The sequence below is a fragment of the Aythya marila genome, assembly GCF_965140915.1.
Source record: "Aythya marila genome assembly, chromosome: 2".
Classification (NCBI taxonomy): domain Eukaryota; kingdom Metazoa; phylum Chordata; class Aves; order Anseriformes; family Anatidae; genus Aythya; species Aythya marila.
The window spans coordinates 98,697,010-98,710,493 of NC_139043.1; the positions used below are offsets into that span (position 1 = coordinate 98,697,010).

At 36.6% G+C, this 13,484-nt stretch overlaps 1 protein-coding gene across 1 annotated transcript in view; it reads right to left on the reverse strand.

Moving 5' to 3' along the window:
- Positions 1-13,484, reverse strand: part of DOK6 (docking protein 6) — a gene marked incomplete at its 3' end in the record, with an annotated part of 177,214 nt that overhangs the window by 48,021 nt on the left and 115,709 nt on the right. The window contains exon 3 of the mRNA XM_082755383.1: positions 12,167-12,281. Coding sequence (XP_082611509.1) covers positions 12,167-12,281 — 115 coding nt within the window. The remainder of the gene's footprint in view (positions 1-12,166; positions 12,282-13,484) is intronic.

Consider the following 13,484-nt stretch of genomic DNA (forward strand, 5'->3'; position numbering starts at 1 on the left):
CAGGTATAGAAGGGGGGACACCTCTGGAAAATTTCATGAAGGCATATAGTCAGAAGTCATATAAAAGTTCACCTTCACCTGTAGTAGTCTCACATATGGTTCAGTCTTAAGAATTGCTTTAGTTCTCATTTCTACCCAGCAGCAAAAAACGAATTTATAAGCTTTATAGATCACTCTGACAGCAGTTACCATTCTGATTGTTCAACAGCCCACTAGGGTTTTAAAGCTGATAGCAGCATCACATCGGTGTGGAATTCAAGCAACATCTCAAAATGATATGAAGATAGATGGACAGTGATCTTTTTTTGTTGTTGTTGTTGTTTGTTTGTTTCTTTTTTCTTTTTTCTTTCCTGTAATCTGCACAAAATTGTCTGAATTGTTCATGCCTAGACTGTACTGGATATACAGTTAAATACACATTCATAGCACATAAAACTTTCTGCGCTCATTTACATGCATTATTCTTATCAGCTTGTCCTCATTCCAAAATAAAAGTGTTTCAAAAGGCTTGAAACAGTTAACCTGCTAACAGTCCCCTATACCTTACACACTGTAAGTAGCAAAATGTAACTCAAACTGAAGAGTGACAGAGAATAAAAAATAGATGTGGTGTTTCAGGTTTGGAGCAGTAAACTATCATGTTATTCATTGAACTCTCCCTAGGCTAAGACAACCATACATCATCTGTCAATACACCAAATTCAATCTATAAATTAATGTCATGATTTTTGTGCTGTCACTAAATGTATGCTATTCACAGGGGAGGTCAGGAACCACAGAAGTTACATTATTTTACAGGGTGATACATATTCACAAATCCCAGGAGATCTGACCTATATTCCATGTAGCTGAGCAGAAACCTTTTTATCTGAGTTGATAACTCCAGTTTCAGCAAACTTGAGGAGAGGAGGTGGGGTACTATACCAACAAGTCCAAAGGTAAAGTATATGCCCAAACACAACATGGCTTGTCAAGTAGGCCTGAATTAAGTATTTGTATCTTTTATTCTAGTTACAGAAATGAAAATTAATGGAAAAAGTGAAAGAACCTAGAGGTCCACCACCTATGTACTTCTTTGTTGGTATCTTAAGACTGAGTCAGTGACATCCCAGTACTTTCCAAGACACCAGATTGTTACAGGGTTAGGAGCTTGAGTGAATGACACAGCAAATAGTTGTGCTTCAAAACCAAGGGTCTTAAAATACCAGTCCCAATAACAAATACATAGAGATACAGAGTAAATGATAAACAGCTAAGTAGAACTGTCTTAAACTTTCTTATTTGCTAAGAGTTTCTTGATGTATCAGTAAATCCTTACATAAATGAATGTTTTCTGGGTCCTAGATATGCTTGTTGGAATTAAAAGTTATGAAGATTTCTTTTACCTAATCATACAGCCTGAATAGTGCCATTGAACAAGGCTTGCCTCATCACAAGTCTAGCATCAGGTATACTGGAATGAGCAATTGAAGAGTTTTCTGGCTGCTCTTGGCTTGGACTGGCGCACGCTTCGTTGGGTTAGAAACTGGCTGGATAGCCGGGCCCAAAGAGTCGTGGTGAATGGAGTCAAGTCCAGCTGGAGGCCAGTCACTAGTGGCGTCCCCCAGGGCTCGGTGCTGGGGCCGGTCCTCTTTAATATCTTCATCGATGATCTGGACAAGGGCATTGAGTGCACCCTCAGTAAGTTTGCAGATGACACCAAGTTAGGTGCGTGTGTCGATCTGCTTGAGGGTAGGAAAGCTCTGCAGGAGGATCTGGATAGGTTGCACTGATGGGCTGAGGTCAACTGCATGAAGTTCAACAAGGCCAAGTGCCGGGTCCTGCACCTGGGGCGCAATAACCCCAAGCAGAGCTACAGGCTGGGAGAGGAATGGTTGGAGAGCTGCCAGGCAGAGAAGGACCTGGGAGTGATGGTGGATAGTCGGCTGAATATGAGCCAGCAGTGTGCTCAGGTGGCCAAGAAGGCCAACGGCATCCTGGCTTGTATCAGGAACAGTGTGACCAGCAGGGCTAGGGAGGTGATCGTCCCCCTGTACTCGGCTCTGGTGAGGCCGCACCTCGAGTACTGTGTTCAGTTTTGGGCCCCTCACTACAAGAAGGACATCGAGGTGCTTGAGCGGGTGCAGAGAAGGGCGACGAAGCTGGTGAGGGGCCTGGAGAACAAGTCCTATGAGGAGCGGCTGAGGGAGATGGGCTTGTTCAGCCTGGAGAAGAGGAGGCTCAGGGGCGACCTTATCGCTCTCTATAGGTACCTCAAGGGAGGCTGTAGCGAGGTGGGGGTTGGCCTGTTCTCCCACGTGCCTGGTGACAGGACGAGGGGGAATGGGCTTAAGTTGAGCCAGGGGAGTTTTAGGTTAGATGTTAGGAAGAACTTCTTCACTGAAAGGGTTGTTAGGCATTGGAACAGGCTGCCCAGGGAAGTGGTGGAGTCACCATCCCTGGAAGTCTTCAAAAGACGTTTAGATGTAGAGCTTAGGGATATGGTTTAGTGGGGACTGCTAGCGTTAGGTCAGAGGTTGGACTCGATGATCTTGAGGTCTCTTCCAACCTAGAAATTCTGTGATTCTGTGATTCTATTTCGATTCCACGGCAAAACAGAAGAGAAGCACGGTACTTTCGCAGAAGCATGATGCCTTTTTTGCAGACCAGAGCTGGCTTGCAGCAGACTGGCTTGGCAGGAGAGCATGACTGGTTGTATGCATGAAGACATAACAACAACAAAAATTCTTTATTGACTTTCCTTTTCATTGGGCAATGAAGAATACAGCCCTTTTCAGATGAGACCTCTTAACATGGTGCTAACATTTCTGCAAGGTTTTAAAGGATAATTCATAAGGCAGTGAGGGACACCTAGGGGTGTTCCTAGAGCTAGATGGGACTTTTCTGACTGAACAGAGATTTATCCAGACCTAAATGTACTGTCAGAAACCTACCCATCTCTCTGCCAGTCTAACTGGTAGGCTGCTGAAGAATCCATGATTTCAGCATCAAGGACAATTATTTCATGTCGATGGAAGTCAAAAGTTCAAAAGCCTAGGGAACTATAGCTACAATAGAATAATTAGTCAGGCTCTGGAGTCCTGCATAAATTTCCAAGAAAAAAATCTTGTTTAAATCTCCTTTTCACAAGAACATTTTTTAAATCCAGTTTTAAATTTCAGTTTTAGGACACAGGATGTAGTAAATGTGAAACCATACAAATGTGCATTATTCTCTTTTGTAGTACCAGGTGATAGAAAATATAAGCATTGGAAAGAAATTGAACCTGTTTCTCCTGGGTTTACGTTGAACTTTTTAAAAATAAAGTCTCATTCACTTCTCTCCCAGAGTACCTAGTACAGCAGAGGACCCTGGAACAAATTACTCAGTTTAATGCTACCACATGCATAATGCAGTGTGGGATGAATTAATCAAGGTGGAGATGACAGGCTTCTGTTCCAGTTTCAACTAGATGCTGGTATGCATCTCTTTTCAACCTTAGCACTTCTGATACATTTTTGTTCTTTTTGATTATGTTAAAAAAAAATCTAAACAAACAAGACAATCTACCAGGAATTACATTATATTACATTACAGCATACAAACATATATACACTAAAATACATATAAATACATATACACCTACAAATAGTTACAGATTCTAATTTCTTAGGACAATCTCCACATGATTACTTTCAGCCTTTTATTCCATTAGAAATATAGACAGCGATTCTTTTTTTTTTTTCTTTTTTTCTTTTTTTTTTTTTCCAAACTAAGACCTATATTGTTCTGTATTGCCTAATAATGAAATTATAAATCAACTAAATGACAGGCAGACCATCCATAATTTCAAATGCAGTGGCTATTAAGAATTCAGTTCTATGATCGTTATAATAAAAACAAGGTAATATGCCTAAGAACCTGAATAGTGTGAAGGAAAAACAACCTTAAGTATAATGAAAACATTACAAAGCCTTTAGAAAAATCCCAAAGCCTTCTATTTTATGGAAAGTCAGTAAGAAATGACTTTGCTTAATGTAGAATGACAAATACTTAGCTGTTCTGTGAACACCAGAGTGGTTGTTAACATGGATGTTTAAATGGTGCTTTTAAAATGAAGGCATTAAATTTGCTTGCAGTCTTACCCTTTTCCAGCCCAATGTGTCATTTTATATCTTGAGTCCCACATGTAAGAAAGCATTGAAAAGCAACCCTGTAAAGCATTTAGCTTCTGTCTTTTACAAAATACTCAGTAATTTGAATTAGCAGGCTTTTGGTTCTGTTTTTCAGGAGAAAGGAAGCATGGACCTACTCATGCTTCAGAACATAGTTAATCTATTCTCATGTAGTTTGGAAAGACAACTATTCTGTCACTGATATTCATTCATGCTATGAATTATACAAAGGATAAAATAGTATCTCTATATTTTTAGTTCACAGGACTAGCAATTATTTATGGTATAGTACATTTATCAAATCCCCTAAGAAACTCAAAATGGAATCAAGAAGAAATCCTGTTATATATAGATGCACAAAGTATTAATAATTTCAGATTTCAGTTTTAGGGTAAACAGCCAGAGAGCAAAGAGAACTTTTTTTTTTCTTTTTTTTTTTTTTTCTTTTTTTTTTTTTTTCTCATTAGCTAAATATTAGACAATGTTGTGAGACAGCATTTTTATAGACCTGTACCATCCCACTAATACACCCTTTGTCCTGGTACAAAGCATGGCAGCTGCAGATACGGCAAGATTCTTTTGATGTTTAGCAGCTTAGGGGAAAAAATAATTATGAAACTTTTTATTAAAATCTATGAAATAATTCCATGCCTCTGCATGCCTGACATCCTGGACTTCACCAGGTTAGTGAAGACTAACCTGCCTTCAGTTTGTGCTCATTGGGAAAGTATGTCAAATTTCTAGGGCAGAGGCTTTGAGATTTGTACAAGTCTCTCTAAAATCGACGTTCTGCTGAATGTTCACTATCTACCAGATTAAGTTGGAATCTGCTTTCTTTCTCCTGTTTGCCTTCTGCAGTTAAGCAGATCTTTTTCTACTTATTCACTTTCGAGGAGTCCTACATGTTCTAAAATGGGTGATTTGCTATTATCTTAACTATCTTGCTTGACTTTTGTTCCTATGGGAACAGTTTAGATTTCAATCCCTCTGAGTAGAATTGTGATAAGGAGAGCACTTACAGTGTCTACACTTCAATATATTTGTACAGGAAGAAAGAACAATACAGAACTTCTTAGAACTAAGTTTGCACCTTACTTAATAATCTAAAAGTGGCTGAAAAATATGGAATTTAATAGTGTAATCTATCTAAGGCTATCTATCAAGGTTATCTAAGGATCTATCAAAGGTTATCTCCTGGAGATAGGGTAATATTTTCTCTATTCCTTCCATTCACTACTTAACATAATGCTAGTGTGTCAGAAAATTGTATCAATGTAGTTCCTAAACTCACCACAGAAAAATGAGGACCAACATAAAAGCAACTATGAGAAATGACTCAAAATCCAAATATTTCTAATTTATAAATGTTAAAGTCAGAATAAAGGTGCATATTTTTAGGTAGGCATGAAATAATTAAGAAACAAAAGTGAGTATTAATGATAAGGCAACCAGTGGTCAAGAAAAAGAGAATACACATCCTAAATATCGATCTTCAAATATAACATTTATAACCATAGATTGAACTTTGCCCTGAAAGTGGAAAAGTGTTTCAAATATTATGATCAAAAAGAGGGAGGGTAAGAATCCATCTGGATATTTAATCTCATTCAATGCCTGTGTTTTCACCTTTTTTTTAATCTCAAAAAAATTGTGGCACATGTGGAAGTACAAACATATGTGAACTCCAATGAACCATTCATTCAGGTCCATCATTTAAAAACAAACAAACAAACAAACAAAAACAACAGAAAGTGGAAAATAACAGGTCATAAATTTTCATATGGCAATCCTCACTGATACAACAGAAACATATCTTGCAGAAAGTTTTCAACTGCACAGATTATATATTTTGTTTTTCTATAAGCAAAAGGGAAGCTTTGCATGTGTTCCCTCTTATGGTACCAGAACTCTGTTTGGGAAGCTGTTCTACACCTTCATGATCCTAGAGCTTCAAATCCACAAAACAGTGAAAGCCTGGTTGTTTTTAAAACTTATGTAGCTATTTGTATTGCTAGTAATAACAGCAAGAATAATCACTTCATTCAAAGACTCGGTGTTTCACTGTGATTTTAATCCAAAACCTCCAGGGTTCTTAGCTGTCAAAGGATATAGTGATATGAATTACATCTAATATTCCAATGACATCTGCCAAACTATTCAATCACAGGATATAGAACAGAGTTGTCTTCACTTTTTCTTGTGAAAACAAGCAAGGAGAAGAATCCAGCTCATAATCAGTGGTAATTCAGTAATAGTCTAAAAGCTTTTTTAGTATAAAAATAAACAGAACTTGTGCCTTTTTTTAAAAAAAAAAAAAAGCAGCAATGTAATTTTTTTTTTTTTTAATAAGAGATGGCAACATCAGAAAATAGTGAAAACAAGTTTAAAAGAAGAAAATGGGGACAGAAACAAAAGAATAAAAAGTAATTTGACACAGTGTATCATTCTTTTTCAACAAAAAGGAAAACTTTTTTTTTTTTTTTTACTATTAAGACATCAGTTTCACTGCACTTAGAAGAGCTGAAAGCATAAGAATATAAAAGAAAAGAACTGTTTATTTTATGGATGTATAAAAAAGCATTATCAAAGTAACAATCATAGCAACAACATATTCAAGAAATTACAATGGTGGATTCAACCAAAGCAACTGTACTATCATTAGTTAAGTTGCATCAATATATTGTGTTGATGTTGTTGTGTAGAAACCTCACAGAAGTTTCAAATATTCAAAACTGACTTTTTGCAATACCCCATTTCTGTTTTCCCCAGGGCTTGTAGAGTGGGAGTTTTAAGGGAATGACAAAATACAGCGTCTTAAATATAATGAAGATGTTTCTTAGCTGTGATGACTCTTGTAACTGCAGTTTATGTATGTTTGGGAAGAAATAAACTTCTTCAGTTCATCTACTACTTTGCAGAATAGGGCATTGTACTGAAGAGAGACCAGACAAATACCAGTATCCTGGGAGCTGCCTGCATTTACCTCATGGTTTGAGTTCTAGAATTGCCCTATGGTTTTGCCCCCTGCTTTCTGTTGGTCATGCCACTCTTATTTTATACTCAAGAAATCACTGAAGTCACATTTCAGACCTTATTTATTGAGTTGGTCATATCTGAATCTCCATCATTCAGAAAAAAATAGTAAAACCAAAATGAAATAAACAAGCAAACAAGCAAACAAAAAAAGCCCACAAATATTTTCCTTTTATTAATAAGCTTACAACTTCATCATTTTTCTTTACATTCTGTAGTTGGGATATTAAAACAAATTTGTCACAAACCTGTGCTGCACTAAGCTGATATGAGCAAGGAACTTGTATCACTTAATATTTTGTTGGCATCACTGAAGGAAAAATCATGCTCCCAAGTGGCCTGTCAGTGACCTAGAAATCTCATTCATCATAAGCTAGGTGTTATTCAGGCACAATCCTTATCATGGTATCAACTTCCACAATAGTACCACAAACTTTAATCAGTATTCCTGTCCTTCAATTTAATTTTCTTGTTGGTCATAGAATGAAGTATTACATACTTCATTCCATCTACAAATTTAGAGAGAATTTACAGGACATTTCAGAATGCTTGTCTCACCACAGACACTTGGTTACTGCCACATTACAGACAGTAAGCCTTGCAGGAAGAATAGCTTCTCAATAGCTACATTTGTCTGAGCATAGCCATAGATATACAAAAGACTAATAGAACACTTACCTGAAAACAAAAAACAGATTTTTTAATAATAGTATTATAGAAAGACAACACCCCTAACACAGTAGCTAGAGTGGTTCTACTTTGTTTGAAGTACTCTCGGAAGTTCTGTGCATTGTAAAAATACCAGGAAATGTGGCAGGTAAAGGATGAAGGCATTTTCCCACATGGCAGCACGGAGGTACTCTTACCCACATGCCCATTTTATTTAAGCGTATGAAAAATGATGCAAAAGGGATGAATGAAAAACACATTAAATAATCATTTATTTTACAAATGCCCTTACCGCTAACCAGTCATTACATCTTCAGTAATGTTGCTACGGCTACTTGAATGTCAACTTTAACCTTCTGTACTTGTTCTTGTGATAAGGTAATTTCCTATCTTAATTTTTATTATTATTATTATTATTATTATTATTATTATTATTATTCCTAATGCATTTAAAAGACAACAGTAATATTTTTTTCAACCTTTATTATGCTGGAGTAAACATGTTAGATTACCCCAAGCCACTTCATTTTTATTCACAGTGTTCTATCCTTCTACTTTTAACCTGCTTATACATTTGACAACACTAAATTGTATGTCATCTGAATGTGTTAGCAACCTGAGAGTATTGCATTTCCCTTGTTCTATAGCAACTGAGAATTTCATGATTCTTGATAATGAGATTGTTAAAATTCCCTTAATGACAATAACTTTCACATGACTTTCAGGAAGGCTGAAACTGAAACATTAGCATGTTCCTGACTAAGGTGGCAGCAATTTCCCATGGACTGAAAAAGGAGTCCCACTGTTTAGAGTCTGTCTTAAATTGAATGAGTTATAGACTACTTTTCATTTTATTTAACCAGCCATGACTTCTCATTGTTTTGCTACTATTAAATAATTCTGAGAAAATTTAAAAATATTTCTTACTAATCATCAAACTCACAACTTTGTCTGCTAGAATGGAATTCAGAAAGAAATAAAACAACTGCAAGCATGTTCCTTCTATCCCTAAAGAGGGATGATTCTTCTTTAAAGACTTGTTATCTCATGCTTTTTATCAGAGCACTGTAATATCTGAGAAGGGTTTGCTCTTCAAAACATTTCAACAGACTTTCAGAATCAGATTTCTACAGCTGTTATAGGGTTTGGGAGTACTGGTGTTAGTGATGGGAACAACTAGTTGATAACAAAGGCATATGGAATATTTCTGTTTTTCTATGGAATGTTTTCAACAGCAAATGAAGATTATCAAAAATTAGATGCTCCTCAGATGTCTCATTTGATGAAATCCTAACGGAAATATGGGGGCTACAACACATACAGAGCTCAGGCTTACCAGCATCTGCCTTGAAGGCAATAAGCAGGCTGAGGGCCTATAAGCCACAGGAACTTGGGAAAAAAACAGGCTCCCAAACAGCACGCTCCATGGACTGGTATTACAGCTCTCAGGCCTTCTGTTTTCCAAAGTGTTCTACATCTTTAGAGTCATATTTTAGATTAGAATACATTTTACCGTGCTTAATTTCGTAATTAAGAAAGCAACAGAAAAATGTGCTTTGTTTCAGACTGCACAGAGAAAGATACCAACTTATACTATCAAAAGCAAAAATGATATGTGTTATATCGAAACATTCACAGATACAACTTTGACAAGAAACCTGTCTCATATTCTTCAGTCCCCACATACCTAACCCACAGTACCCACATACCTCAAACCTAACTTAACTGTCTTCTTAGAGGATTTGCTCCACAACCTTCGCAGGGACAGAGAAAAGGATAACTTGCCCACAGCTATCTTCTTGCCCTTCTTGATGATGGATGTGACATCTGTCCTTTTACAAACACCAGGAACTTCCCCAGGCTGCTATAATCATTCAAAGATGCTAGAGAGTTGTCTAGCAATGCCACAGGCCAACTCCTTCACACCCTCTATTGCATCCCATCTAATTTAATGGAGTTGTCTATGACATAAAAGTGATTTAACTGAGGACTGCCTCTGTCTTCCTCTACTGTGGGATCTACTTCACTCCTGCTGATTGCTAGGAGGCTCAGGGACCTGGAAGGTCTGAGGAAAAGCCTTACCAGAGAAAAGCAAGGTATAAACAAGGCATTGAGTACCTCAGCCTTTCCCATGTCCCTTGTCACTATGTTCCCTCCCACATTCATTTAGCCCTCCTTTTGATGTTGATGTACTTGAAAAAATCTTTATTGTCCTTCTCCCTGGCTAGTTTCAGCTCCAGCTGAGCTGGAGTTTTTCTGGCTCCATTCCTGCAAGCACAGGCAACGTCTCTGTATGCCTTCCAATTAGTCTGTCCCTGCTTCTGCCTTCTGTGTGCTTCCTTATGTGTTTGAGATGAGTCAGGAGGCCATGTACATCCATACTAGCCTTACACAATGCTTTTCTTCTGCAGTATGGAAATTACAGTTCTTGTGCTCAGAGGAGGCTGTCCTTGAAGATTAGCCTGTTCTTCTGGGCCCCTTTGCTCTCCAGGACAGTTCCCCACAGGATTCTAACAAGCAGATCCCTGAACAGAGCATTGCCTATCACCAGTTTATTGATCAACTGCATCAAGAAATTATCTTCAATATGTTCCAATAATCCAGATTGCTTTTGTCCACCTGTATTGGCCTTCCAGAAGATATTGGTGTGCTTAAGTTACCCAACAGTACCAAGGCCTGGGACTGTGTGGCTTTCTCCACCTGCCTTAAGAAGGCTTCATCTGTCTCCCCTTGTTGATGAGCAGGTCTATAGCAGAAATGTACTACAACATCAGCTGTGCTGGTCTGTCCTCTGATGTCTGCCGACAAGTTCTCCACCGGATTGTCACTTTACCCAAGACTCCATTCACTCAAAACACAGCTCTACACAGAACATAATCTTAAGGTAGAGTGTCTAATACTGGTATCTTGTTATCACCTTAAGGTACCTGCATCTTTTATACACAGCTGGGTTCAAGATTGAGAAGGTACATCATATTTTTTATAGAAGAGAGGGATGAGAGCGCCAAACAGCCTGAACTTAGGTTTTCTCCTTTGGTGAAACATTCCTAAGCTATCAAAAAGTTGTCACTTTAAAATATATCTGCACTATAGTAACTCTAGGGAAGGAATAAGACCTTTTCATTAGAAAACAAGGGGAATGCATGTGTTGGCAAATGGAAACATTTCTGTAGAAGTGATTTCTGTGCTGTTGAAATATAATGTAAATGCTTTTATTAGGTTATTAATCATATTAAGGTAGAGAGTCATTAATATTTACACACATAAGGAACTGAAGACTTTAATGTGAAATACTTATCTAATGAACAGCTATCTGATCCTAGGAAGCCATTATTTTTCTATGTTTGTGTTTTTAAATTTAAATTATAAAAACAAAAGTTTTTCTGTCAATCTGTCTTTCATGATGGGATAAACAGATCAATGCTTGAAAATACTTGATTGTACTTAACTAAGATTGTAAACCATGCAATATTTGTATGAAAATTTAAAGATATCATTTTAAAATGCACAGTTTCAAATATGTCAATTAAAACAAACAAACAAACAACGACAACAACAACAGAAATCTCATTAGTAACTAATTTAAAAAAAATCTAATTAAAAAAAAAATCAAGTTAACTAATCTTTAGGACACAGACATAGATGTATATATACATGCATTTCCAAACAAGAAAACAGTGCACTTTAATAGTGCAGTGTTCAGTGTCTCACAATAACTACCTGTCATTATGTACCACGATTCCCAATTCTGCTCTCAATTTAACTCACTCATTATACTATGTAGCTGTTCAAACTGCAGACTACTTGACATCCAGCTTTACTATATCCTGGGGTTTTAGCTGTTATTTACCTCTTTGCAATGGAATGATAATTATAAGCTTAGCAAGTGCCTATAGCAAAACTTAGTAAAAAAAAAAAAAAAAAAGGTATGTTTCACATCTTGACTTAATAATACCCCATAGGTAATGTTTACTCATTTTTACAAATTTAGATGAAAATCTCCAGTCTTTAGGCCATCTAGGTGCAGTCAAAGATGAGTAATGGAGGAAAGAGCTCTATAACAACCCCGACATCTCCCAAATTGTATTATAAAACAAACAAACAAACAAAAACAAAGAGAAAAACAAACAAACAAACAAAAACACAAAAAGATACCCCAAAACATAAACCCCAAACACCAGAATTCTTGTTTATAACACATTTCTTTAACTTTAGGAATTCTCTCTGGTGTTTTAAGTTAATTCATCTGAGCAAGGCTTTGATGTGTAACTTGATTTCATCAAGCCCAAGATGCAATACCAATTGCTTACCTGACTCACACGCAAATGTCTTTGAGGTCTCATCATGAAAGATAATTGCCACTGCATGCTTCTTTGTCTCTCGAGGCAATCTAGTTATGTTTTTGATATTGTGCAGCTCTGTTACCTTAAAATGAAGAAAAATATTTTAGGTCAGTTTATAAATAATACAAATAAGAATACACAACGCAATTTTTACTACAGTCTATATTCCCTATATCCACCCCCCCACACTTCCCCTCCCCCCCCAACTAAGGCTAGCTAAATTTGTAGGTTTGTCATTGACAAAAACAAATAAATAACTACTGTTTAAAGTTGTAAAAAATTCTATAAAATTCAATATATCAAAAAGTGAAGTATATTTTAATAATAAATTTCTGCTTGAAAACACAGATACTACAATGATACTAAGAGTCTTGTATAATAATTTTTCAATTTCTACATTCATACAACTTTTATAAATTTCAAAATCTACATTAAATATATACCTAATGTAGAAACAACAGTGTATTATAGGTTCAGGCAAGTAACTCAGTGATCATGCCAATTAATATCACTACAGTTGTGTGGATAGATCTTCATTTCTTTAGAGTGTAATTGTCATCCTCATCAGAACCGACAAATTTATTTTATTTTCCAAATATTAGTAAAGCTTATCAATTAAAACAAAAACTCCGAGAGCAAATTTACAGCATAAGCAATCCGATCTATTTCCAGCTTCCTTTGATGCAAGTAGATAACTACAATTAACAAAAATGGAAGAAGAACATGTTTTTACAACTTGGGTTGGTAGCACAGCCTATATTAAGCTGCTTAGCACTTATCGTAAAATGTTCTTGGTTACTTGTAACTCTGGGCAAACTTTATCTGTTTATAGTTAGGTTTTCCACCCAGGCAGAACATCTGCCTCAGGCAGAATTAATTTCTTTCAAATATCAACCAAGGGGAAAAAATGGACTACAAGTGGGTGGGGTTTTATTTATTTATTTTTGAGTTCTGATGATCCCTGTGTGTAGCTCTAGCATTCCTTTTAAGATACTTGGAAGAATGTTTTTTTTTTTTTTATGAGGCAGGCTTTATATGGTGCAGTAAAACAAATAAAAAAAAAGCATGCTACGGCAATTCCTAAAAAGATTGAGAGCAGATGAGCAGGGTCAGCCATCAAGAAGCCAGGGAAAGAAATGGAGACAAAGCATGAAATGGACTGTATGGGTGTTGTTGAGATCTTGATTTCAGCAAAATTCACTCTAGTTTGACAATGTCTTCAGCTTTGCTAAATTAGAGGTACTCAATAACAACCACTGTTCTCTTCTCATTCCCAAATCCTGTG